At 52.6% G+C, this 27,577-nt stretch overlaps 2 protein-coding genes across 2 annotated transcripts in view; both read left to right on the top strand.

Annotated features, from left to right (window-relative positions):
- The window catches only part of LOC135980945 (uncharacterized), a 266,851-nt gene that overhangs the window by 114,811 nt on the left and 124,463 nt on the right, over nt 1-27,577 (top strand). The gene's annotated exons all lie outside the window — the stretch shown is intronic.
- On the top strand, nt 11,797-24,977 carry LOC135972763 (uncharacterized). Its single transcript, XM_065552053.1, has 4 exons — nt 11,797-12,230; nt 12,548-12,627; nt 13,050-13,155; nt 13,364-24,977. Exons 1-4 carry the CDS (start codon nt 11,874-11,876, stop codon nt 13,529-13,531), a joined length of 711 nt encoding a protein of 236 aa, XP_065408125.1. The 5' UTR covers nt 11,797-11,873; the 3' UTR covers nt 13,532-24,977.

Raw genomic sequence — 27,577 nt, 5'->3', positions numbered from 1 at the left:
TGGAGCGTTAGGGCTTTCAGGAGTCAGAGGTGTCAGCGGAGCAGGTTGAACGTTAAAGGAGCGAAGGCAGTTGGGGGGCAGAGGAATTGGGTGCTTTGCCATTGCACTTGATCAGCTCAATTTGAAAATTCTTTCAAAGGAAATCCAGATGTATACATCTGACTGGGGTACATGTACACATATACACACGCACACTCACATGTGCACACACTCATATGCACATACACGTACACACATACATACGCACATGTACACATACACATATGTACAGACGTACACATACACGCACACACGCTGTCCCTGGAGCACCCCAGGATGCTGGCTATTATGGAGGCACAAAGGGGTTGGGAGAAAATAATCAAGAAGAACTTTTGCTGAAAATGCAAACGTAAGCTAGAAATCTGTGCAGGGCTGGGCTCAGCGAAAATGATCTTTTGAGCTGCTCTTATTAACCGTGGTCCTGTACTTCCTGGTTTGCGTCGGACCCAGGCAGGAGACTGGGCTGCTCTCAGCTGTAGAAGCCATTGGAATGAGCCAGGTCGGAATGAGCCAGGCCCTCAGAGCCTTCTGCCACCAATCGCTCCAGCAGTCACTGATCCACACCAAACCACGTCCTTCCAGTCAGGCAGTTTCATATGCACACGTCAAACCCTTGGTTTGCCACTCAGACACCACGGTGATGGGCACAGTAAGGACCGAGAGACGCTAAACAGGCAGACAGACAAGGAAATAGTGGCCCTGCCTACAGGTGTGTGTGTGGTGCAAACAGATGAACACCAGTTGCTGGCTGAAGGCACAACCTTAATTCCTGCATCTCCTGTCTGTCAGCTATCGTTCGCTTGGCAGCCTGAGCTCCGATTTCTAACACAGCGTTTTGCTCTGGCCTATTGTGGTTCTCATGTCGGGGGCGCCTTGGCCCCTCGTATCAGGAGCGGTGCTAAGGAGGCTGCTTTTCAAAGGTCCTTAAGTAGGGTTGTCAACTTTCTACTTGCACAAAACCAAACGCCCTTGACCCAACCTCTTTCATGCCCTTCCCCAAGGCCCCACCCCCACTCACTCCAGCCCAGCCCAGCTCCCTCAGTCGCTCGCTCTCACACCCTCACTCACTTTCACTGGGCTGGGGCTGGGGGTTGGAGTGCAGGGAAGGGTGAGGGCTCCGGTGGGGATGTGGGCTCTGGGATTGGGCTGGAGATTAGGGGTTTGGGGTGCCAGAGGGGGATCCGGGCTGGGGCAGAGGGTTGGGGTGCGGACTCTAGGAGGGAGTTTGGGTGCGAGAGGGGGCTCAGGGCTGGGGTAGGGGATTGGGGTGCGGGTGGGGGTGTGGGGTCTGGGAGGGATTAGGGTACAGGAGGGGGTTCCGACCTGGGGCAGGGGGTTGGGGTGCCGGGTGTGAGGTCTGGGAGGGAATTTGGGTGTGGGAGGGGGTTCCGACCTGGGGCAGGGTTTCTGGGTGCGAGCTCCGGCCAGGCGGCGCTTACCTCAGCCAGCTCCTGGTCAATGGCACACCGGTGCTAATGCAGGCTCCTGACCCCTGGTCTCCCTCCGCTGGCAGGCTCTGAGCAAGGCCTGCCCAGAGAACATGGATGACGAGCTCTCGATCCTGCTGACAGCACCCCCCAGCACAGACAAACTCCAGCACATCTTGGAGGTGAGCAGAATGGGGAGGGGCAGCAGGGGTTTTACCTTAGCCCTGGGGACTCCTAGAAAGAAGAGACTGGAAAATCCATGTTTCTATTGGATCCTTCCGACTATGCATTTGTGATATAAACTCACTGGGTGACCTTGGGGTAACTCACTTCCCCCTTACGGCATCAGTCTTCTCCACTATCAAATCTACACTGGGGAAGAAGGACAGAAGCCCCGACAATCACCTTCACCTCTGGGTGTCTGGTCCTGGGAGCCGAAACCAACCGGACTATCTGCCCCATCTCCTAAACTGCCCTGTCTTTCCCTCCTAGGGCCTTGTCCTTAGTGCTCAGCCTGGCCCCTTCCCAGCTTGTCCCTGACCTTTAAAGGACTCTCCAAGCCCCTCCCATGCCTGCTTCCCTTGGGGTCTCTCTCCTGGCTGAGCACAGGCTGCCCTTCTATCTCTCAGCAGGCCTGGGTCCTAGTCACAGGCTGCGTCTTGTCACGTGACCCCCACACTTATTCCCTTCACCCTAGGGAGCTGCATCACCTGGGCCAGAGCTTCAACCCCTTTCCTGGCCATCTCAACCAGGGACAGGTTGAAACTGGAAACCTGTGGGTAACAGTAACTGGTTGCTCGCAAAGGTGCTGAAGACACAATGAAAGAGGAAATCCTTTGGCCTGGATTGAAATTATTCTGACTGAAAGTGAATGAGAGAAAATAGGTCCAGAGTTCTCTTCCTAGCAGCAGAAAATGTAGCGATTGATAGAGGTTCAGGTCAGAAAGGACCATTATGTGCATCTAGTCGCCCCTCCTGTATAACTCAGGGCTAGAATGTGACCAAGTGGTTCCTTCAGCCAACCATAGCATGGGACTGAGCCAGAGCACGTCTTTTGGAACGATGTCCACATGCAGGAGAGCCAGTTGGCTACCAGAAAATCTCTTCTGCAGTGACGTGGGGTTAAGGGACACGGGGGAAAAGACATGGAGGCTATGACTAAACTTAGAGCAGCAAGGCCAGGAAAACCAGGGTTAGGTCCCAGGCCTGGCTATCAGATCTGCTGTTTTCTATTCCTGGCTTTGGGACCATGAGCGAGTCTCTGCACCGCTGGGTGCCTCGGTTTCCCCAGGTATCAAATGGAGCTAATCATTGTTCTCCCCATTTTACAGGGTGGGAAACCGAGACACAGTTGGGACCTGTCTACACTACAGGTCTGTTGTGCGTTTGTAATCTGCTGACCCCCACATGTTGTTCAGAGCCTATGGACAACACAGCTCCTAAAGGTACGTTTGTTCTGTGCTTATCCCCTATGTACCAGCAGGGCTGGACAGCATTTCTCACTGTGATGTGGGGAGCAGGTCCTGGGTACTAAGGGTCTGAAGAAGCTCTCAAGGACTAATTTTTTAAAATAATTGTTATCAATGAATTGGGAGAAAACATACAATCACTGCGGATAAGATTCGGAGGGTGACAAAATACAGGCAGAGTGGTAATTCCTGATGGGGAGAGGGCAGTGATACAGAGCGATCTGGCTCATTCAGCCAGCTGGACCCATTCAAAGAAAACAAGTTTGAGCAGAGCCCAATGCAAGGTCCTATGCGTGGCAACAAGGCACACCGGCCACACCTCTAGAATGGGGACGTGTATCCAGGAAAGCAGTGACTCTGAAATGGATTTAGGGGCCATAGTGGAGAAGCCACTCAACATGAGCTCCCAGTGTGATGCTGTGGTGAACAGGGCTAAAGCCATCATTAGACGTAGGAGCAGAGCCGTGAGTAGGATAGGGAGGTGACACAGCAGCAGTGAGACTGCTATTGGAATACTGCCTCCAGTGTTGGTGTCCTCCTTTGAAAAAGATGGTCCTAGAAATTGGAGCTGGGCAGCAAAGAGCCACCAAATGTTCTGAGGGCTGGAGAAAAATGCCTTCTAGTGAGCTATTGAAAGAGCTCAACCTGTTTAGCTTATCAAAAGAAGATTGAAAGGTGACTTCACTGAAGTGTTGAAGTGCCTTAATGGAGAGAAAATATTGGGTATTAAAGGGCTCTTTAATCGAGCAGAGAAAGGCAGAACAAGACCCAATGGCTGGAAGGTGAAAAGAGACAAATTCCTATGACAAATAAGGCACAAATATTCAACAGCGAGGATGATTGACCACAGGAAGAAGCTACCAAGGAAAGTGGTGGATTCTCCGTCTCTTGATGTCATTTAATAAAGACTAGATGCCTTTCCGGAATGTGTTTGCCCCCAAAGTAGCTATTGTGGTAGACAGGAGGCCTGTGATATGCAGGGGGTCAGATTAGATGCTCTAACTGTCTCTTCTGCCCATAAAGTCTACTCGTTTCTGAGAAACCGAGTGTAGCATTGGGAGCAGCTTGCGATGTTTTAGTGTCTAGCCGGCTTGCTTCCTAGAATGAACACTCATTGAGCGGGGTGATCCACAGGGAGTAGCTCAAACCTCCAAAGTGTCTGCCCTGTGGCAGGACATTAGCACTGCAGGGGAGGGGTGGGTGTGGCAGTGACATCAAAGGCCTTTTGCAGGACCTCAGCCTATTGGCCAAAGGTGTAGGGCAGGTGGTGACCTCACAGAGGGATGCTGACATCAGCCAGGCAGGACAGGGGCGCAGGGCCAGGGAAACCTCAGAGACCCCTGTGGCTTTGCTTCAGCAAGTCTCCTTCTCGAGGTCTCTCTTTGAGGTCTGAGAGAGTATTAGGGGTCACGTACGTGAGCACCAGGAGGAACCTCTTTTGAGTTTTCTCCTTTCTTTTTCCTGATTTCACTAGAAAACTGACATCCCTGTTTAGAAGGTAAGAGCCTCTGAGAGATTTGGAACCTGTTCAGTCTGATGCATCTGGCGCCATCTGAATTTTAGGCATGGAAAACACTAGCTTAAGGTGGCCAAATTTTATTCCCCACCTGGGATTTTGTCCCTTAGAATCTCTGGGGACATTAAGGTTTGTCCTTTTTCTTTTACCTTTTCCTCCATCCCTCCCTCCTTTCTTTTCATCTCTTACTTCTTTTGTCTGTTTCCCTGTTCCCCTCCCACCACCAGGAGGGGTGTGTGTGTGTCATGGGCGGTGCTCTACAACTCCCATTGTGGGAGGTCCACCGAAAAATGTGGGGCTGAAATAGTGCTCAGACAGTGATCCCCAGCGGTGACCTGGGCCATCCTTTGGGCTCTCTGGTGAGAACCCTCATCCTCCCGCCCCTCGGTCTCTACCCTGATTGGCTGAGCAGGGCGTTATTGACAGGGAGGAGACTCAGGTCCCTGTTGTTTTCTTTTAAGACCAAGTAAATAGTCATAACCAGTCATATGTTCGACAAATTTTGCTGCTTCTCTGCAGTTCATTATTTTCTCTACCATTCCAGTTCTCCTAAAATACTTGCTGAATAATTACTATGAACCCTTGCTGGTCTGGAACTCACTTGAGAGCACTTTATTCAGGTCATTCAATGTCTGAAATTCAAGATCCGATGGTTAGTTTGAAAATCAGGGCTCTTGGGTCCTATTCCCAACTCTGCCACGGACTGGCTGTGTGACCTAAGACAAGTCAATTCTCCTTTCTCAGCCTTAGCTTCTCCCTCTTTCAAGTAGGGATAACAATCCGCTCCTACCTACCTCCCGACAGGTGGAGGATGGGGATCTATTGGAGAGTGTCACTAGGAGCAGTGCATAAGATGAGGTGTCCTATCATGTTTACTCAGATCAGATTAGGACATAATAGAATGGCTGAAATAGTCTATTTTATTTGTATTTTATTATGTTGCAATTGTTAAGAGCAGCAACTACTTAGCTCAGACTGAAACATCTTATCTAATTTTTGAGATCTAAGTGTCTCCTCTTTGTGTGCGACGAGACAAACACGTACTCCTGTTCTTTTTGTGACACAGAAGATGCTTTTGTTTTGCAACAAAATATTTTTGCAAAGAATTTTCATGCCACTTGATATGATTTCAAGAAAGAAACTGGTTTAGTTTGAATGGGATTTTCGGACAGAAACGGTTTCAATGAAATTTCCCCACCATCTCGATTCCTGGGCTCTATCCCTGTCTTTGGGGGGTTCGCTGTCTGTTAGAACAGGAGTCTGATTTGGATAGGGATAGAGACCTCTTTAATGTTTTTAATGAAGTAAATACTAATGGGAATTGTGTGATCATGGGAGACTTTAACTTCCCAGATATAGACTGGAGGACAAGTGCTAGTAATATAATAGGGCTCAGATTTTCCTAGATGTGATAGCTGATGGATTCCTTCACCAAGTAGTTGAAGAACCAACAAGAGGGGATGCCATTTTAGATTTGGTGTGGGTAGTGAGGATCTCTTAGAAGAAATGGTTGTAGGGGACAGCCTTGGTTTGAGCGATCATGAGCTAATTCAGTTTAAACTAAATGGAAGGGTAAACAAAAATAGATCTGTGACTAGGGTTTTTGATTTCAAAAGGGCTAACTTTAAAAAATTAAGGAAATTAGATAGGGAAGTGGATTGGACTGAAGGACTTGTGGATCTAAAGGCGGAGAAGGCCTGGAATTACTTCAAGTCAAAGTTGCAGAAACTATCAGAAGCCTGCATCCCAAGAAAGGGGGAAAATTCATAGGCAGGAGTTGTAGACCAAGTTGGATGAGCAAGCATTTCAGAGAGATGATTAAGAAAAAGCAGAAAGCCTACAAGGAGTGGAAGATGGGAGTGATCAGCAAGGAAAGCTACCTTACTGAGGTCAGAACATGTAGGGATAAAGTGAGAAAGGCCGAAAGCCATGTAGAGTTGGACCTTGCAAAGGGAATTCAAACCAATAGTAAAAGGTTTTATAGCCATATGAATCAGAAGAAAATAAAGAAAGAAGAAGTGGGACCACTAAACACTGAGGATGGAGTGGAGGTTAAGGATAATCTAGGCATGGCCCAATGTCTAAACAAATACTTTGCCTCAGTCTTTCAGAGGCTAATGAGGAGCTTAGAGATAATGGTAGGATGACAAATGGGAATGAGGATATGGAGGTAGATATTACCACATCTGAGTTAGAAGACAAACTCGAACATCTTAATGGGACTAAATCGGGGGGCCCAGATAATCTTCATCCAAGAATATTAAAAGAACTGGCACATGAAATTGCAAACCCATTAGCAAGAATTTTTAATGAATCTGTAAACTCAGGGGTTGTACCATATGACTGGAGAATTGCTAACATAGTTCCTAGCTTTAAGAAAAGGAAAAAACGTGATCCGGGTAACTACAGGCCTGTTAGTTTGACATCTGTAGTATGCAAGGTCTCAGAAAATGTTTTGAAGGAGAAAGTAGTTAAGGACATTGAAGTCAATGGTAATTGGGACAAAATACAACATGGCTTTACAAAAGGTAGATCGTGCCAAACCAACCTGATCTCCTTCTTTGAGAAGGTAACAGATTTTTTAGACAAAGGAAACGCAGTGGATCTAATTTACCTCGATTTCAGTAAGGCATTTGATACGGTTCCACATGGGGAATTATTAGCTAAATTGGAAAAGATGAGGATCAATATGAAAATTGAAAGGTGGATAAGGAACTGGTTAAAGGGGAGACTACAACGGGTCGTACTGAAAGGTGAACTGTCAGGCTGGAGGGAGCTTACTAGTGGAGTTCTTATATTATGGGAACAAGTAAATAACTTTTCCTTATTCACTTTCTCCACATCACTCATGATTTCATATACCTCTATCATATCCCCCCATAGTCTCCTCTTTTCCAAGCTGAAAAGTCCTAGCCTCTTTAATCTCTCCTCATATGGGACCCCTTCCAAACCTCTAATCATTTTAATTGCCCTTCTCTGAACCTTTTCTAATGCCAGTATATCTTTTTTGAGATGAGGAGACCACATCTGTACACAGTATTCAAGATGTGGGTGTACCATGGATTTATATAAGGGCAATAAGATATTCTCCGTCTCATTCTCTATCCCCTTTTTAATGATTCCTAACATCCTGTTTGCTTTTTTGACTGCCGCTGCACACTGCGTGGAAGTCTTCAGAGAACTATCCACGATGACTCCAAGATCTTTTTCCTGATTCGTTGTAGCTAAATTAGCCCCCATCATATTGTATGTATAGTTGGGGTTATTTTTCCCAATGTGCATTACTTTACGTTGTCCACATTAAATTTCATTTGCCATTTTGTTTCCCAATCACTTAGTTTTGTGAGATCTTTTTGAAGTTCTTCACAGTCTGCTTTGGTCTTAATTATCTTGAGCACTTTAGTATCATCTGCAAACTTTGCCACCTCACTTTTTACCCCTTTCTCCAGATCATTTATGAATAAGTTGAATAGCATTGGCCTAGGACTGACCCTTGGGGAACACCACTAGTTACCCCTCTCCATTCTGAAAATTTACCATTTATTCCTACCCTTTGTTCCCTGTCTTTTAACCAGTTCTCAATCCATGAAAGGATCTTCCCTCTTATCCCATGACAACTTAATTTACATAAGACCCTTTGGTGAGGGACCTTGTCAAATGCTTTCTGGAAATCTAAGTACACTATGTCCACTGGATCCCCCTTGTCCACATGTTTGTTGACCCCTTCAAAGAACTCTAATAGATTAGTAAGACACGATTTCCCTTTACCTAAACTATGTTGATTTTTGCCCAACAATTTATGTTCTTCTATGTGTCTGACAATTTTATTCTTTACAATTGTTTCAACTAATTTGCCCGGTACTGACATTAGACTTACTGGTCCGTAATTGCCGGGATCACCAATAGTAACCTTTTTAAATATTGGCGTTACATTAGCTATCTTCCAGTCATGGATACAGAAGCTGATTTAAAGGACAAGTTACAAACCATAATTAGTAGTTCCGCAATTTCACATCTGAGTTCTTTCAGAACTCTTGGGTGAATGCCATCTGGTCCCAGTGACTTATCAGTTAATTCCAAAACCCCCTCTAGTAACACCGCAATCTGTGACAATTCATGAGATTTGTCACCTACAAATACTGGCTGAGGTTTGGGAATGGCTGGAAGGTGAAAAGAGACAAATTCCTATGACAAATAAGGCACAAATATTCAACAGCGAGGATGATTGACCACAGGAAGAAGCTACCAAGGAAAGTGGTGGATTCTCCGTCTCTTGATGTCATTTAATAAAGACTAGATGCCTTTCTGGAATGTGTTTACCCCAACAGTAGCTATTGTGGTAGACAGGAGGCCTGTGATATGCAGGGGGTCAGATTAGATGCTCTAACTGTCTCTTCTGCCCATAAAGTCTACTCATTTCTGAGAAACCGAGTGTAGTATTGGGAGCAGCTTGTGATGTTTTAGTGTCTAGCCGGCTTGCTTCCTAGAATGAACACTCATTGAGCGGGGTGATCCACAGGGAGTAGCTCAAACCTCCAAAGTGTCTGCCCTGTGGCAGAACATTAGCACTGCAGGGGAGGGGTGGGTGTGGCAGTGACATCACAAAGGCCTTTTGCAGGACCTCAGCCTATTGGTCAAAGGTGCTGGGGAGGTGGTGACCTCACAGAGAGATGCTGACATCAGCCAGGCAGGACAGGGGCGCAGGGCCAGGGAAACCTCAGAGTCCCCTGTAGCTTTGCTTCAGCAAGTCTCCTTCTCGAGGTCTCTCTTTGAGGACTGAGAGAGTATTTAGGTTCACGTATATGAGCGCCAGGAGGAACCTCTTTTGAGTTTTCTCTTTTGTTTTTCCTGATTTTACTAGAAAACAGACGTCCCTGTTTAGAAGGTAAGAGCCTCTGAGAGGTTTGGAACCTGTTCAGTCTTATGCATCTGGCGCCAGCTGAATTCTAGGCATGGAAAACACTAGCTTAAGGTGGTCGAATTTTATTCCCCACCTGGGATTTTGTCCCTAAGGCCTGGTCCCCACTTAGTCCGGACTTCGGACTAAGGTACGCAAATTCAGCTACGTTAATAACGTAGCTGAATTCGAAGTACCTTAGTCCGGACTTACCGCGGTCCAGACGCGGCAGGAAGTCTCCCCCCGTCGACGCCGCATACTCTTCTCGGCGAGCTGGAGTACCGGCGCCGACTGTGAGCACTTCCGGGATCGATCCGGGATCGATTTATCGCATCTTAACCAGACGCGATAAACCGATCACAGAACATCGATGGCGTGCCGCCGGACCAGCCGGTAAGTGAAGACTAGGCCTTAGAATCACTGGGGACATTAGGGTTTGTCCTTTTTGTTTTACCTTTTCCTCCATCCCTCCCTCCTTTCTCTTCATCTCTTACATCTTCTGTCCTTTCCTCTGTTCCCCTCCCACCACCAGGAGGACTCTGTGTGTGTGTCGTGGGGGGTGATCTGCAATGGGAACAGGGACAATTCTCCAACTTTGGGCAGTCGAGAGCCTGGGTGAGATAAGGGGCGTTAAAGCCCGTTGTGAAGGAGAAAGGGGAGTTTCACGGTGTTGAGCACCAAGGAATTCTAAACTTTGCTAAAACATCTAGTCTGCAGAAACCAGAAATGGTCGGGGCCACATTGTAACCATTGTCTTTTTTAAAGCCCATTGAGGGATGTGAGTCCCACCGTTTTAGGTATCTGGGGGGCTGGGAGGAGAGAAGAGGTGCCTGTCTCCATTTTATGGCCTCAACAAACTAAGTGCTGTGCCCCAGTTCTCGTCAGAGATCCCTGAAAAAGAACGTCTTCCCATCCATTAACATACCTGGAAAGATACTGGAACTCCTTATTAAACAATCAGTTTGTCAGCACCTACAGGACAATTTGGTTCTTAGGACTAGTGAGCATGGACTTGTCAAGAACAAATAATTCCAAACCAATCCTAGCTCCTTCTTTGGCAGGGTTACGGGCCTAGTGGAGGTGGGTAAACAGTAGATGTGATCCATCTTGGTGTTAATAAGGACATTCTCACAAACAAACTAGGGAGATGTGGTCTAGATGCAATTAGTATAATATGTGTGCACAGATGGTTGCAAGCCCGTACTCCAACAGCCCAGAACCAAACAGCAGGAAGCAGATCATGCAATGAACTCCTGCCAGTGCGTGTAGATTGCATTACATGCACCCCTGTGCGGGGAGGAGGAGCTGCTCTGGCTGGGGCAGGGATGGGGAGGGACCAAGCAGGCTGGTTAGTGAGAGGCTGCCTTGACCCCAGACTCACACCCGCTCCCCGCTTGGTTCCAGGGTGGCCAGGCTCCTGAGGAGGTTCAGGAAGAAGGCTCTGCAGGTGGCCCCAGAGCCTGAGGGAAGCAGCTGCCATCTTCCCCAGGAGCAGAGCGGCCCCTCCGTCCCCGCTGGCAGGGAAGGAGCTCCCGGCCGCACCAGGAGGTGGAAGTGCCCAGCCTTCTGGCGGAGAAAACCCGCTCCCAGCGCAGGCGCCGAGGTGGGAGAGGCCAGGTCGAAATGGAGCTGGGCCAGGCTGCGGCTGGGCAGGCAGGACCCAGCGCAGGAGGGGAGCCGGGCAGGGTGACTCTGGGGCACGGTGTGTGGGCAGCAGCAGCCCCAGGAGCCCAGTCCTGATTCCCAGCAGGAGGCATTGCCCTGCCCGGTCAGTGAGGACCTTCCAGCCTCCCCAGGGCAGGAGGTGGAGGATCCCTGTCCCACCACCAGCAGCTCGGCCCGCTCCCCATGGGACAGCAGCAGTGCCTGGGACTCGGGCAGCAGCGAGGCCGATGGACGCCGCTGCTTTGTTCTAGGTGAGGAGTCAGGCTGGGCTCAGAGAGAGGTGAGGGCGGGGCTGTGAACACCCTGGGCCCAGGCCCTCGATCAGTGCTATGGGGGCGGGTCCCCAGCCCAGGGGTCTGGCTTGAGCCACATGAACCCCACTGACACTAGATGCTGCCACTTTGGTCCTTGGTGCTCCAGTTGGGGGGAGGCACCTCCCAGGGAGTCCAGAACAGCGTGGGGGGGTCTCGTTGCTATGGGCTCCTGAAGGAGTTGGGGGCTGAAGGCATCACTGAGAGGGGGGAGTGTGGGGCCCGATCTGCCCTGGGTCCCGGAGGTGGGAAGGGTGTGACACATTGCCCCACCGTGCCCCTGTCCTTCCCCCAAGTGGCAGCAGGCCACTCTCCCTGGTGCAGGGACTGCCAGGGACTCAGGGGATGAGGAGGAGGAATGGGTGGACGTGGCCACAGAGGAGGCAACTCTCAATAACAGCCGAGAGCAGCTCCAAGGCGGAGAAAAGGTACAAACGTTCCCCAGCTGTGCTGGAACCGAGACTGTCCTGCCCCTTCCCAGCACCTGACCCCCTGCAGAGGGTCTTGTCCCTGATGATCCACCAGCCCTAATGGGGACCTTTCTCCTCCATGATCTGGGACCCCAGAGGTGGGGGTGTCTGTCACACACCAGCCGGGTCTCCTCCCCCCACAGGCACTGTCCCAGTTCCTGACCCTGCTTGTGGTGGAGTGGTGGGTGATTTGGACAATGGGCGGGTCCCCACTATCCCCCATTCAGGCCTGAGTCCTGCAGCTGCTGTGTGGGGGCAGGGAGGTCCCTGGCTAACTGGCTCTCTCTCCCCTAACCCCACTCCTGGTGGGTGCAGGAGGAGGCCCAGCAGCTCGTGTTCCTGCACGCCATCCACCCCGCGTCTCGCTGCACAGCAGAGAGGGCAGGACACATTGGAGCCGCACTGCTGCAAGGCGGCTGTGGCGGAGAGGATTGTGGTGAGCGAGACACTGTGCCCAGCTGCTGGAGGGAGGACAGAGATATGGGAGGGGCAGGGGTCTCCCCAGGCCAATGGATGGGGGATTGTTGGTGCTGGAGGGGCAGCAGAGGGCAGGGATTGCTGGGGCTGAAGACTGGGGAGAAGAGACGGGAGAAATTCGGAGAGTAGTCACTATTGGGCAGGAATCGGAGGAGCGGGGGGCAGGTGGGGGGATCCTGCTGGCTGTGTGGGGCCCTGGCTGTGTAATCTCCTCACTGGGAAGTGTCAGTGAGGCCCGAATCTCACACGCTCCTTTGTCTCCTTTGGGTCTCACAGGAGCTCATTGAGGAGCTGCCTGATAACTCTCCACCCGGCGCCATCCTCGCTAACTCCCTGATTGCTGTGGGCAACCTCAGGTACCGAGACCCTCCGGCCCGGTTCCCCTAACCCCAGTGCTGCTCAGGCCCAGGGCTGGGAGTCACTGCCCCTCCCACTCCCAGGTCACCGCCCAAGGGTGGTTCCTCTGGCAGAGGTGGGGGGAAGGTTCACTCTCTCCTGGCTGGGCTGTTCTTTTCACTCCAGTAACATTGCAACGGCTTTGGGGAGAGGCTCACACCCAGGATCAGATACAGGAGGGGCAGCAGGGTCCAGGGAACAGGTGCTATTCCTGCCCTGCCACTGTCTGTCTGAGAAACCTTGGCCTTGTCATTCCCTGGCTCGGTGCCTCAGTTTCCATTCTCGCCAGCCTGTGCCTATTTCCCTGCAGTTTCACCTGCATGTTGGTGCCAGTCCCATCCCCGCACTGCACAGTCTAATGCCGGCTCCTCTCTCTTGCCAGCACCATGACACCTGCCCTGGAGCCAGAGCTGGAGACCCACCTCCTCCGAGCTGCCCTGCACGCCGTCTTCACCCTGGGCATGGAGAAGGACACCACCCAAGTGCAGGTAGATCAGCTAAAGTCATGGATTGAAGAGCCAGCTGTCATCCTGCCATGAATCCTTGCTAATTGCCTGCAGTGGGATGTGAATGAGAGAGGCCAGGATATGTGTTTGGGGGTCTCACCAGTGCTTCCCAGAGACCCCATTTCCCATCCTGTGGCAGGTGTAGCCCCAGTTTCCCTAACTCTGACCCATGGCTCTCCCTTGCTTTCAGGATCTGCCTAGGGTCTTGCCAGACCTCCTGGACGCCATGCTGGGGAACCTGCTGGCAGAGTCCCCAGACACCGACAGGCTCCAGTACATCTTGGAGGTGAGCCCGATGAGAGGGGTGGGGGCAATTTTACCTTCACTCTTAGATCCATTTTCCAGTCTGTCCTCCTAGCTGAGCCCCCAGTGGGCATCCTTGGTCAGGGCAGTCAGTGCAATGCAGTGTCAGGCCCTTCCTCCTTAAAGGACAGAGGAAGGAGCTGGGACTTCAAGCCAGAGCTCTGCCTGGTTGTGTTGAGCACTAACCACAGGGCCCCTGGCTGGCTTGGGGAGTGAGAGTCTGAACCCCTCCTGGGAGATCCAGAAGAGGGTCCTCAGAGAAGAGTCACAGGCTCCTTCCTAGAGAAACAGGAGGGCCCCAGAGAATCAGCCCGTCTCTCCGACAGGCCCTGAGATTTCTGAGGGGATTGTTCAGGAATCAGGAGTGCAGGGAGGATGGGACCAGCCCCGACACTGAACATTGTTCCAGTCTAGAGAGACAATGACAAGTTGTGACCTGCAGGATTCAAGAATCGTCCTGCGGGCAACAATCCCCTTCCAAAGCTCTGCAATCAATGAATCAGATATTCCACCCTGCGCACAATGTCTCAGCCCCCTGGGGATGGGTGTGTGTCTGTGTCTCATTTCCACAATACGTGCACCTGCCCATTGATCCTGATCTGCCTCCTTTCCCCACAGCACATTAACTACTGGATCGTGTCCAGGGTGCCGCGAGAGAGAGCCAGGGCCGTTAAGAGCAGCACGGCCCTGCTCAGATTCACCATCACCCTCCCTGAGTTTGACATAAGTGACCTCTGACCCCAGCTTCCTGACTCCAGGCGTAGGTGATCTGGCTCCGACGGGCTGTAGGATCTGCTGCTGCAGGGGCTGTGGGTTAGGAGTGTTCCTCTTGGGGAGGCAGAGTCAGAGCAGAGAGTGAGCCTGGCTTGAGTCAAGTTCTTCTTGTCCTAGTTAAGTGGTGACTCTGGGCTTTTAAGGGGACTGTGCTCCAGGTTCATGCCTCCCTGTCATCCTGGAGCAGCTGGGGAAGCAAGTCCTCATGGAGGGCCCTGCCCACAGCCCTGTGCTCCAGGCTTCCTTGGGGGCAGAGGAAATTAAGGGTCTGGCTCTAGCATCTCCTGCAGAGGGGCTGAGGGGAAGGAGAGTCCTGGCCCGGGGGGGACTGGGAGCTGACAGGAAAATGCTGATGGAGTCCCCTCTCCCTCTCCCGTCCATTAGAACTCAGCGGAATTCCCCAGGATGGGTCACCACATGGCACAGCTAGCTCTGTCCGTCAGTGACCCAGCCAAGGACATCAGCCGGCAGGCCAGGGAGGGGGTTTACCGGCTCTACCAGCTGCTGCTGCACCAGAGGGGTAAGGAACCCAGCTGGGAAATGGCACCCGCTAGAAGAGTGAGACTGGGACCCCAGCCAATTTCTCTCAGACTGACCCCGGCTGGAGGATGAGTCTCTCTATCTCTTTCTGTGTTCCACACCACACCCTGCAATTCTGTTGGGCCGGGCACGCAGCGAGGACTCTGCCCACTGTGCAGCCACCAATGGGATTGGAAGGACACAAGCCCTGCAACCAGAAGGACAAATGTGTGTGTGTGTCTCTCTCCCTGTCACCTACTCCCTCCTGGGGGAAACCCAGCAGCTGATGGGGGACAAGGTGAGCAGCTGCATTAGACTCAGGAGATTGGGGCGGGGCCCAGGCCTCATTCCCATCCTGTGGCCATTCGCTGGCCTGGCACAAGGAGCCTGGTGGGGAATGAAAGGGAGAGCAGGTGCTCCTGGGAAGGGAGATGAATTCACCTCCATGAGCAGGAGCGAGCCAGCTTGTCCCTGGAGTAGCTCCAGCCCAGCTCTTTAGCCAGGCTAATTAATGACAAGCTTTGCCTCATCCCAGACTTATGTTCTTAGGACAGGGTGCTATCGCTCTTGGGAAGGGCAGGAGAGTCCCCCAAGTGCCCTCTGCAAGACTCTCCTGTCCCACAGGGCCGCACCCAATTCCTAGTGGTCTGGTGTCTGTCACCCGAGCCACCACCCAGAGTTGCTCCCATCACTGGCAGCCTGGGAGGCCAAGGACTGACGGGTGATGGCGTCTGACCAGGCAGGGCTGAGGCACATGGGCAGGGGACGCTTGTCCTGCTGCTGGCAAGGCTGGACCCGTTCTGGAGAGAACAGGAGGATTCAGTCAGCAGTAGGGTTACCATGTCTAATAAATAAAAAAAGAGGACCCTCCACGGGCCCTGGCCCCGCCCATTTCCCCTCCCCTAGCCCCGCCCAACTCCACCCCTTCCCCCCGCCCTAACTCCGCCCCCTCCTCCCCACTCCCAGCTATGGGGAAAGGGCTGCCCCAGTGCTACCGGCTTCACGGTTGGCCGGGCAGCCCCCAGACCCTGCGCCCCCGGCCGGCGCTTCCCCCGAGCCGCCGGAGCAGAGCAGCTGGAACCGGGAAGGGAAGTGCCTGGCCCGTGGCTCGGGGTCCGGAGGCAGCGGGGGCTGCCCGAAGCCGGTAGCGCTGGCTCGGGCAGCTCGGCTCTTAAAGTCTGAGAGGGGAGGAGCGGAGCAGCTCAGCTGGAGCCCGGGAAGGGAAGTGCCTGGCCGGCAGCTCGGGGTCCGGAGGCATGGGGGGGCTGCCTGAAGCCAGTAGCGCTGGCTCGGGCAGCTCGGCTCTTAAAGTCTGAGAGGGGAGGAGCGGAGCAGAGCAGCCGCGGGAGGGGAAGTGCCCGGCCGGCATTTTCCCGGACATGTTTGGCTTTTCGGCAATTCCCCCCGGACGGGGGTTTGATTGCCGAAAAGCAGGACATGTCCGGGAAAAACCGGACGTATGGTAACCCTAGTCAGCAGGGGCTGCCGATCCATCCCATTCACCAGGGCTGCCATCCTGCGGCTTCAGCATTAGTGGCTGGGGTGACTTGGGGAAAGGTCTCAACCTCGCCACATCCCACTTCACTGCTGCCAGAATCCCTCCTGCCCCCCCCCCCGCTACAGTACCCTCCCTACCCAACCTGGGTGGGGGTGGAGGAGAGGGGTCTGAGAACTTGAGCTGTGGATTGGAGGTGGAACAGCTGTCAGGGGCACTGAGGGGGATGTGGCAGGAGCTCCCCGTACAAGGAGGGGGGTTGGCACTGGAGGTCACTAGGAAGGACAACAAGATTCCATCCTGGGGGTCAGGAGGGGAAATCCATCCCTCAGAGGTGGGCAGGGGCTGGGTGGAAATGCTGCTGGTTCCAGGGGCCGTTAATCCCCCCTGATTCCTCGGGTGCGTCTGAGTCTCAGACAGGTTCTCGTTCCCTTGCAGCAGGAGGACGTCACGGCCAATGTGATGCGCCAGCTCCGTATCATGCGGCACTTGCGCCAGGTGCCTGAGGCGCTGCAGGGCCTGTGCCTCTGAGGCCACCAGCAACTCCCGCTCTCTGCTGCAGGTACTGCTCTGGCTCTCTGTAAATGGAGAGCTAGTGGAAGGGGAAATGGAGCCCCCTGGCACTCACAGAAACCCTCTCCCCTCTCTGTGGAGCAGGGTCCTTTCCTCTGCCCCCAAATTCCTTCATCTGGGACAGGAGCTCTTTCCCTCACACCCATTCTCCTCCCCCCTTTCCTTGATCTACCCCCATCCCATTCCCCCGGCACCCAGGCAGAGCTCTGCCTGCCCCATATGGTGCAGAAAGGCCTGTGATATGCAGGGGGTCAGATTAGATGCTCTAACTGTCTCTTCTGCCCATAAAGTCTACTCATTTCTGAGAAACCGAGTGTAGCATTGGGAGCAGCCTCTGATGTTTTACTGTCTAGCCGGCTTGCTTCCTAGAATGAACACTCATTGAGCGGGGTGATCCACAGGGAGTAGCTCAAACCTCCAAAGTGTCTGGCCTGTGCTGTGACAGGACATTAGCACTGCAGGGGAGGGGTGGGTGTGACAGTGACATCACAAAGGCCTTTTGCAGGACCTCAGCCTATTGGTCAAAGGTGCTGGGGAGGTGGTGACCTCACAGAGGGATGCTGACATCAGCCAGGCAGGACAGGGGCTCAGGGCCAGGGAAACCTCAGAGACCCCTGTAGCTTTGCTTCAGCAAGTCTCCTTCTCGAGGTCTCTCTTTGAGGACTGAGAGAGTATTAGGGTTCACGTACGTGAGCGCCAGGAGGAACCTCTTTTGAGTTTTCTCCTTTCTTTTTCCTGATTTTACTAGAAAACAGACGTCCCTGTTTAGAAGGTAAGAGCCTCCGAGAGGTTTGGAACCTGTTCAGTCTGATCCATCTGTTCCACAAGTCCTTCAGTCCAATCCACTTCCCTAACTAATTTCCTTAATTTTTTAAAGTTAGCCCTTTTGAAATCAAAAACCCTAGTCACAGATCTATTTTTGTTTACCCTTCCATTTAGTTTAAACTGAATTAGCTCATGATCGCTCAAACCAAGGCTGTCCCCTACAACCATTTCTTCTAAGAGATCCTCACTACTCACCAAAACCAAATCTAAAATGGCATCCTCTCTTGTTGGTTCAGCAACTACTTGGTGAAGGAATCCATCAGCTATCACATCTAGGAAAATCTGAGCCCTATTATATTAATAGCACTTGTCCTCCAGTCTATATCTGTTAAAGTCTCCCATGATCACACAATTCCCATTAGTATTTACTTCATTAAAAACATTGAAGGAGGTCTCTATCCCTATCCAAATCAGACTCCTGTTCTAACAGACAGCAACCCGCCCCCCCCCCCCCCGAAAGGCAGAGATAGAGCCCAGGAATCGAGATGGTGGGGAAATTTCATTGAAACCGTTTCTGACCGAAAATCCTATTCAAACTAAACCAGTTTGTTTCTTGAAATCATAACAAGTGGCAATGAAAATTCTTTGTCACAATGTGTTAAATTGTCTCGTCGCACTCAAAGAGGAGACACTTAGATCTCAAAAATTAGATAAGATGCTTCAGTCTGAGCTAAGTAGTTGCTGCTCTTAACAATTGCAAAATAATAAAATACAAATAAAATAGACTATTTCAGCCATTCTATTATGTCCTAATCTGATCTGAGTAAACATGATAGGACACCTCATCCTTATTTCCAGGCCCTTTCACTAACCACTGCTGCACACTCCCTCCCACAGCTGGCAATTACAACCAGGCCCTCATGTTCAGTCCCCCTGCTTTGAGAGGGAGTGTGCTCCACTGGAGTGATTGGAGCAGGGAACTGGGAGTCAGGACTCCTGGGTTCCATTGCTGGTTTCCTATTGACCTGTGGGACTTCGGGTAAGTTGCTGCCCCCTCTAGGCTCTGTCCCCAGCAGTCAAATGGGGATTTCATACTTTCCCACTATTGGAAAGTGCTGGGAGAATCCCCCAGCAAAAGCTGCTCTGACAGTGCTAAGCAGCATCTGTTTGCTTGTGAGAATGTCCTATGGGACTGTGTCAAAAGCCTTATTAACACCAAGATAGATCACATCTACTGTTTACCCACCTCCACTAGGCCCCTAACCCTGCCAAAGAAGGAGCTAGGATTGGTCTGGAATGATTTGTTCTTGACAAGTCCATGCTCACTAGTCCTAAGAACCAAATTGTCCTGCAGGTGCTGACAAACTGATTGTTTAATAAGCAGAGGCTGCTCCCAATGCTACACTCGGTTTCTCAGAAATGAGTAGACTTTATGGTCAGCAGAGACCGTTAGAGCATCTAATCTGACCCCCTGCATATCACAGGCCTCCTGTCTACCACAATAGCTACTTTGGGGGCAAACACATTCCGGAAAGGCATCTAGTCTTTATTAAATGACATCAAGAGATGGAGAATCCACCACTTTCCATGGTAGCTTCTTCCTGTGGTCAATCATCCTCGCTGTTGAATATTTGTGCCTTATTTGTCATAGGAATTTGTCTCTTTTCACCTTCCAGCCATTGGGTCTTGTTCTGCCTTTCTCTGCTCGATTAAAGAGCCCTTTAATACCCAATATTTTCTCTCCATTAAGGCACTTCAACACTTCAGTGAAGTCACCTTTCAATCTTCTTTTGATAAGCTAAACAGGTTGAACTCTTTCAATAGCTCACTAGAAGACATTTTTCTCCAGCCCTCAGAACATTTGGTGGCTCTTTGCTGCCCCAGCTCCAATTTCTAGGACCATCTTTTTCAAAGGAGGACACCAACACTGGAGGCAGTATTCCAATAGCAGTCTCACTGCTGCTGTGTCACCTCCCTATCTTACTCACGGCTCTGCTCCTTCGTCTAATGATGGCTTTAGCCCTGTTCACCACAGCATCACACTGGGAGCTCATGTTGAGTGGCTTCTCCACTCTGGCCCCTAAATCCATTTCAGAGTCACTGCTTTCCTGGATACACATCCCCATTCTGGAGGTGTGGCCGGCGTGCCTTGTGGCTACGTATAGGACCTTGCATTGGGCTCTGCTCAAACTTGTTTTCTTTGAATGGATCCAGCTGGCTGAATGAGCCAGATCGCTCTGTATCACTGCCCTCTCCCCATCAGGAATTACCACTCTGCCTGTATTTTGTCACCCCCCGAATCTTATCCGCAGTGATTGTATGTTTTCTCCCAATTCATTGATAACAATTATTTTTAAAAATTAGTCCTTGAGAGCTTCTTCAGACCCTTAGTACCCAGGACCTGCTCCCCACAGCACAGTGAAAAAGGCTGTCCAGCCCTGCTGGTACATACCGGATAAGCACAGAACAAACACACTTTAGGAGCTGTGTTGTCCATAGGCTCTGAACAACATGTGGGGGTCAGCAGCTTACAAATGCACGACAGACCTGTAGTGTAGACAGGTCCCAACTGTGTCTCGGTTTCCCACCCTGCTCTAAGTTTAGTCACAGCCTCCATGTCTTTTCCGCTATGTCCCTTAACCCCACGTCACTGCAGAAGAGAGATTTTCTGGTAGCCAGCTGGCTCTCCTGCATGTGGATGTCATTCCAAAAGATGTGCTCTGGCTCAGTCCCATGCTATGGTTGGCTGAAGGAACCACTTGGTCACATTCTAGGCCCTGAGTTATACAGGAGGGGCGACTAGATGCACATAATGGTCCTTTCTGACCTGAACCTCTATCAATCGCTACATTTTCTGCTGCTAGGAAGAGAACTTTGAACCTATTTTCTCTCATTCACTTTCAGTTGGAATAATTTCAATCCAGACCAAAGGATTTCCTCTTCCATTGTGTCTTCAGCACCTTTGCGAGCAACCAGTTACTGTTACCCACAGGTTTCCAGTTTCAACCTGTCCCTGGTTGAGATGGCCAGGAAAGGGGTTGGAGCTCAACTGCACCTGGCCCAGGTGATGCAGCTCCCTAGGGTGAAGGGAATAAGTGTGGGGGTCACGTGACAAGACGCAGCCTGTGACTAGGACCCAGGCCTGCTGAGAGATAGAAGGGCAGCCTGTGCTCAGCCAGGAGAGAGACCCCAAGGGAAGCAGGCATGGGAGGGGCTTGGAGAGTCCTTTAAAGGTCAGGGACAAGCTGGGAAGGGGCCAGGCTGAGCACTAAGGACAAGGCCCTAGGAGGGAAAGACAGGGCAGTTTAGGAGATGGGGCAGATAGTCCAGTTGGTTTCGGCTCCCAGGACCAGACACCCAGAGGTGAAGGTGATTGTCGGGGCTTCTGTCCTTCTTCCCCAGTGTAGATTTGATAGTGGAGAAGACTGATGCCGTAAGGGGGAAGTGAGTTACCCCAAGGTCACCCTGTGAGTTTATATCACGAATGCATAGTCGGAAGGATCCAATAGAAACATGGATTTTCCAGTCTCTTCTTTCTAGGAGTCCCCAGGGCTAAGGTAAAACCCCTGCTGCCCCTCCCCATTCTGCTCACCTCCAAGATGTGCTGGAGTTTGTCTGTGCTGGGGGGTGCTGTCAGCAGGATCGAGAGCTCGTCATCCATGTTCTCTGGGCAGGCCTTGCTCAGAGCCTGCCAGCGGAGGGAGACCAGGGGTCAGGATTATGGAACCTGTTGTGACACCTGCCAGGATGACAGCAGGCCCTGTAGTCCTTGCCCAAAGCAGCTCTCTGCAGAGGGCCTGGTGCACAGCAGTGTAGGGAACAGCCAAGCTGCTAGGGATGGGAGCTGGGCTTCCTGGCAGAGTCCAGCACCCAAAGCCCAGCATCTGCAAGGAAGGGATTCCCCACAGAGGGGCAACATCATCTCCCACACACAGGGAGTCTCCCCCTGACACTTGATTCATCCTATGGCCTGTTCCCATCTCTGCCCACCACACTCCCAACTCAGCAGCTCCAGCTACCGAAGGGAGCATGAACCAGAGGCCTTCCTGCTCCTGGGACAGAGGAGTAGGTTGATGATCTACCTGGATGTGAGCGTTGGCCTTCCCCATGCCCAGGGTCTAGACTCCATTCAGGGCTGCGCACAGGAACTGCGATTCCTATTCTGGATCTAGTGGCAGCTTCAGTTTGCTGGCAGGAGACTGTACATGAGACCTTGCAGTTGCGGGGGTGACACAGGCACTAACATGTGCATGGGAGTTTGAGCAACAGGGCAGAGGCCTGTGTGGGGCAAGGAGGGCAGGGATTTGGGAAGCAAGAGCAGAGGATCAAACCCTTTCTTAATGTGGGTCGGGATGAGCCCCATTTCAAAGATAGAGAAAGTGAGGCATCAGGTGGGAGAGTGACCTGGCCAGGATCACGTTACCGCTCAGTGGCAGGACTGCAAACAACCCGTTCCCTGATCTCCTCACTGGACGCTGCTGCCCCTCCTGTATGACCCCTCCAGCCATCCTCGCCCACAGGCCATCCCCACCACTCTCCAATACCAGGCTGTTTCCACAATGGAAGCAGGCTTGTAACAGAGTTCACTCACCGATAGGTGCCCCTTCCTTCAAGGCCTGGGGTCACAGATTTCTTGGGCTAGCACACCCGCCAGCAGGTTTTTGGCTGGGAACTCAGCCCTTCGGCCAGGTGACCATCTTTTAGTCCACTCCTTCCTGGGTCGCGCTCATCCCAAACAAAAAGTCAAAAAATGTCTTTAACTGAAACAAGATCCTCTGTCCCTTGGGGGCTTTTCCTCAGCCTGACTTTGGCTCGGCCTGCCCTTGCTGGCCTTGGTAGCCCTTCCTATGGCCCTGTACATCCCCTTCCTTAGAGACCATGGGAGAACCAGTCCTACCCTGGATTCTAGGTTCTGCCCCAAGGCCCTGTACCGAACAGCTAGGCCTGCTCCTGTACCTTTGTTGCGGTTTCCCCTGGTTTCCCCTCAGCTGGAGCTCACTCTGTAATCCATTTGGCCTAGCTCCAGGCTTTATAGCCCACAGGCCAAGCCCCCCGTTATATACCCTCCTCCTTAGAACCTGGCCCACGCGGGGGCAAGTTCTATTCTTCTCCAAGCTTCATCCCTCCTCATCTCATCGCTGTCACCGGCTGCGCGCTTGTACAGCCTGTGCGCAGTGTCTGCAGCTCCACTGCCAGCTCGCTCGGGGCAAACCTTCTCTTCTGCAGTATCCCGACGCTCTTCCTGCAGCCACTCAGTCTCATGAACAGCTGCTTGCAGAGCCTGTTCTGAAGCCTTTAGCGTCTTCTGTTGCCTTTTTGCTACTGCCGCTGCATATGCCAAAACCTTTTCGGTCAGGGTCTGAGAACCCACCATGGACTGCTCCACCCTTGTGTTTGTCCCTCCTCCAGTCTGCTTCATCTCTGGGCCAATCATTTTGTCCTTCATCACCCTGCAGCACCCGACAGGGGGTGTTGGTGGAGGGTCTGCAAGGTCCATGGCCACCCCAGCCACCTCCACCTTGCCTGCCTCATGGGGGTTTGTGTCAGAGGACACCTTCTCCTTTCTTTCTAACTTCTTAGGGCCCTGGCCCTTCGTTCAGCCACTCAGCAATTTCCTAAGCAGGCCGTGTCTTTTGATATGGCCTGCTTCTCTGCCCCCAAAACAAAGAACTCTTGCTTCCATCTTGGCATTAGGCCACGCTTGTACACTTTCTCATGCCCTTCTCCCTGGGCTAACCTTCTCAGCACAGCCCAGGCATGCTCTCCTTCTCTGCTCTTTTTGTCCATGGGCATAGCAGACCCTGGGTTGATTTCCCTTTGCAGGATCTCTCACAGGTATTGCTGCTGCTGCGTCTGTAGCTCCACCTGCACTTCCTTCTGCTTCTGTTGGTTTTCTAGGAGCTGCTGGAGAAACCCCTAGATCTGCTTTGGCTGCTTAGCCAGTCCCTGGAACTGAAGTGGGAAATCCAGCGACCAGCTTGGTCCCTTGATACACCTGCTTGGGGGAGGGATAGCTCAGTGGTTTGAGCATTGGCCTGCTAAACCCGGGGTTGTGAGCTCAATACTTGAGGGGGCCAGGGCAAAAAACTGTCTGGGGATTGGTCCTGCTTTCAGCAGGGGGTTGGACTAGATGACCTCCGGAGGTCCCTTCCAACCCTGATATTCTATGATTCCTTCAGCAACCAAGACTTCCCTCACGGATCACAGGGGGAACTATGCCAATCATAAATGAATCTACTCATCGTTAGGTGCCCCCCGGCGGCCAGGCATGGCATCACAGCCCTCTCGCTGGGCTAGTGTCCCCCATCCATGGTCGCTCCAGCACCACGGCAGTTTCTCTGCCTGGTAACTCTGGCTAGGTCACCACCTTTAGTCCACCCTTCTGGGGCCCAGCTTGCCTCACACTAAAAGTCCAAAGAGGTCTTTCCACAGACAGGTTTCAGAGTAACAGCCGTGTTAGTCTGTATCCGCAAAAAGAAGAACAGGAGTACTTGTGGCACCTTAGAGACTAACAAATTTATTAGAGCATAAGCTTTCGTGGACTACAGCCCACTTCTTCGGATGCATATAGAATGGAACATATATTGAGGAGATATATATACACACATACAGAGAGCATAAACAGGTGGGAGTTGTCTTACCAACTCTGAGAGGCCAATTAACCACTAACCCAGGAACCTATCCTTGTAACAAACCCCGATGCCAACTCTGTCCACATATCTATTCAAGTGACATCATCATAGGACCTAATCACATCAGCCATACCATCAGGGGCTCGTTCACCTGCACATCTACCAATGTGATATATGCCATCATGTGCCAGCAATGCCCCTCTGCCATGTACATTGGCCAAACCGGACAGTCTCTACGCAAAAGAATTAATGGACACAAATCTGACATCAGGAATCAAAATACTCAAAAACCAGTGGGAGAACACTTTAACCTGTCTGGTCATTCAGTGACAGACCTGCGGGTGGCTATATTACAACAGAAAAACTTCAAAAACAGACTCCAAAGAGAGACTGGTGAGCTAGAATTGATATGCAAACTAGACACAATCAACTCCGGTTTGAATAAGGACTGGGAATGGCTGAGCCATTACAAACATTGACTCTATCTCCCCTTGTAAGTACTCTCACACTTATTATCAAACTGTCTGTACTCGGCTAGCTTGATTATCACTTCAAAAGGTTGTTTTTTTTTTTCTCTTAATTAATTGGCCTCTCAGAGTTGGTAAGACAACTCCCACCTGTTTATGCTCTCTGTATGTGTGTATATATATCTCCTCAATATATGTTCCATTCTATATGCATCCGAAGAAGTGGGCTGTAGTCCACGAAAGCTTATGCTCTAATAAATTTGTTAGTCTCTAAGGTGCCACAAGTACTCCTGTTCTTCTCTTTCCACAGACAGAAGTCCTTCTGCCATCGCTGGGGCACTTGCTCAGCCTGTAGCCCCCTTGCTGGGCTTGGGAACCCTCTCCAGGTGCGTGTACGCCGCCTCCTCTGGGGCTGGTAGGGGAACCCAGTCCCACCCTGACATTGATAGCAGCTCAGGGCCCTGGACCCAATAGCTAGGTCTGCACCTTTCTCTTTGCTGCACTTTTCCAACCTCTCTTCTCAAGTTCCCCTCCAGGCTTTCCTTGCTGCTCTGAACTTCCTGCCTCGTTCTCAATCCTGTTGCTACCCCAGCTGGGCTGTATCACCACTGAAGACTGGCTCTTTGGGGGGGGGCGGATATGGTGCCTCTCAGTTCGGGCTCATTCTGTAATCAGCTTTCTGTGAGTGCCAGGGGGCTCCATTTCCCCTTCCACTAGCTCCCCATTTACAGAGAGCCAGAGCAGTACCTGCAGCAGGGAGCAGGAGTTGCTGGTGGCCTCAGAGGCACAGGCCCTGCAGCGCCTCAGGCACCTGGCGCAAGTGCCGCATGATACGGAGCTGGCGCATCACATTGGCCATGACGTCCTCCTGCTGCAAGGGAACGAGAACCTGTCTGAGACTCAGACGCCTCCAAGGAATCAGGGGGGATTAACGGCCCCTGGAACCAGCAGCATTTCCACCCAGCCCCTGCCCACCTCTGAGGGATGGATTCCCCCTCCTGACCCCCAGGATGGAGTCGTCTTGTCCTTCCTAGTGACCTCCAGTGCCAACCCCCCTCCTTGTACGGGGAGCTCCTGCCACATCCCCCTCAGTGCCTCTGACAGCTGTTCCACCTCCAATCCACAGCTCAAGTTCTCAGACCCCTCTCCTCCAGCCCCACCCAGGTTGGGTAGGGAGGGGACTGTAGCTGGGCGGGGGGGGGGCAGGAGGGATTCTGGCAGCAGTGAAGTGGGATGTGGGGAGGTTGAGACCTTTCTCCAAGTCACCCCAGCCACTAATGCTGAAGCCGCAGGATGGCAGCCCTGGTGAATGGGACGGATCGGCAGCCCCTGCTGACTGAATCCTCCTGTTCTCTCCAGCAGGGCCGGCTTTAGGAAGGGCGGGGCCCAATTCGAACATTTTTGGCGGGCCCCCGGCAGGGATGACTAACAAAAAAAAAAATGTAAAAAAAAGCCTTTCATTTCTTCCATGTATTATTTACTTTCCATAACTATATAAATAATAAAATTATATATTATGTACATTGCATCATATATGCTGTTGATCGGTTATTAATGAGCTCCGTTTCACGTGTGTGGATCCCCGCCACTCCCTGAGGGTGTGCTAGGGTGACCAGATGTCCTGATTTTATAGGGACAGTCCCGATTTTTGGGTCTTTTTCTTATAGGATCCTATTTATCCCCCACCCCCTGTCCTGATTTTTCACACTTGCTGTCTGGTCACCCTAGTGGTGTGCACATATGTGGGTCCCAGCTGCTCCCTGCCCCCCTCATTGAAGCAGGTGTGCAGGGTTACTGCCCTGGGAACTACAGGGCACCAGTGGACATGGGGCTGGCTGGAGGCAGGGCAGGGGCTCACTGGAGGTAGGGTCTGGCTGCAGGCAGGGCAAGAGGTGCGGGGCTGGCTGGAGACAGGGGTGTGTGGGGCTGGCTGGCTTTGGGCAGGGCCGCAGGGGTGTGTGGCAGGGGTTGCCTGGAGACAGGGCAGGGGGGTGCGGCAGAGGCTGGCTGTGGGCAGGGGGTGCAGGGCTGGCTGCAGGCAGGGCAGGGGGGCGGGGCTGGTGCGGGCAGAACAGGGGGGGCGGGGCTCGAGGTAGGGCAGGGGTGCAGCAGGGGCTGGCTGCGGACAGGGGGTGCAGGGCTGGCTGCAGGCAGGGCAGGGGGGCGGGGCTGGTGCGGGCAGAACAGGGGGGGCGGGGCTCGAGGTAGGGCAGGGGTGCAGCAGGGGCTGGCTGCGGACAGGGGGTGCAGGGCTGGCTGGAGACGGGGCTGGCTGCGGGCAGGGAGTGCGGGGACGGGGTGCAGCAGAGGCAGCTGGAGCCCCGGCCCTTTAAATAGCCCCCGAGTCCCCCGCTATCCCAGGGCTCTGGGGGCTATTTAAAGGGCCCAGGGCTCCCCTGCTTCTACCGCCCCGGCCCTTTAAATAGCCGCGGGAGCCCTGGGGAAGCAGCGGGGCTCCAGCGGCTATTTAAAGTGCCGGGGCGGTAGAGGCAGCGGGAGTCCCGGACTTTTTAAATAGCCCCCAGAGCCCCGCAGCCCTACCCCAGGGCTCCAGCAGTGGGGGTCTGGTAGCAATTTAAAGGGCCTGGGGCTCCGGCCCCTGCTGGGAGCCCTAGGTCCTTTAAATTGCCCCCTGGGGAAGCCGGGCCACCCTGGTACAGCGCACTGGCTCTTGCCGGTACACCGTACCGGGGCTTGGGCCCGGGGCCCGATTCAGGGGAATTGGTTGAATTGGCCTAAAGCCGGCCCTGGTGGGGGTATGGCCACAGAGCCGCAGGGAGGGGAACTCTGAGGTGTGGGGGCTGGGTGGGTACTGGGAGTTCCTCCTGAAGGGACGGGTTGGCCAAGGTCACTCAGCCCCGGGGTGTGGGAGGGGG

This window comes from Chrysemys picta, chromosome 1 (assembly GCF_011386835.1).
Source record: "Chrysemys picta bellii isolate R12L10 chromosome 1, ASM1138683v2, whole genome shotgun sequence".
Classification (NCBI taxonomy): domain Eukaryota; kingdom Metazoa; phylum Chordata; order Testudines; family Emydidae; genus Chrysemys; species Chrysemys picta.
This window is presented reverse-complemented; position numbering and strand designations above follow the sequence as displayed.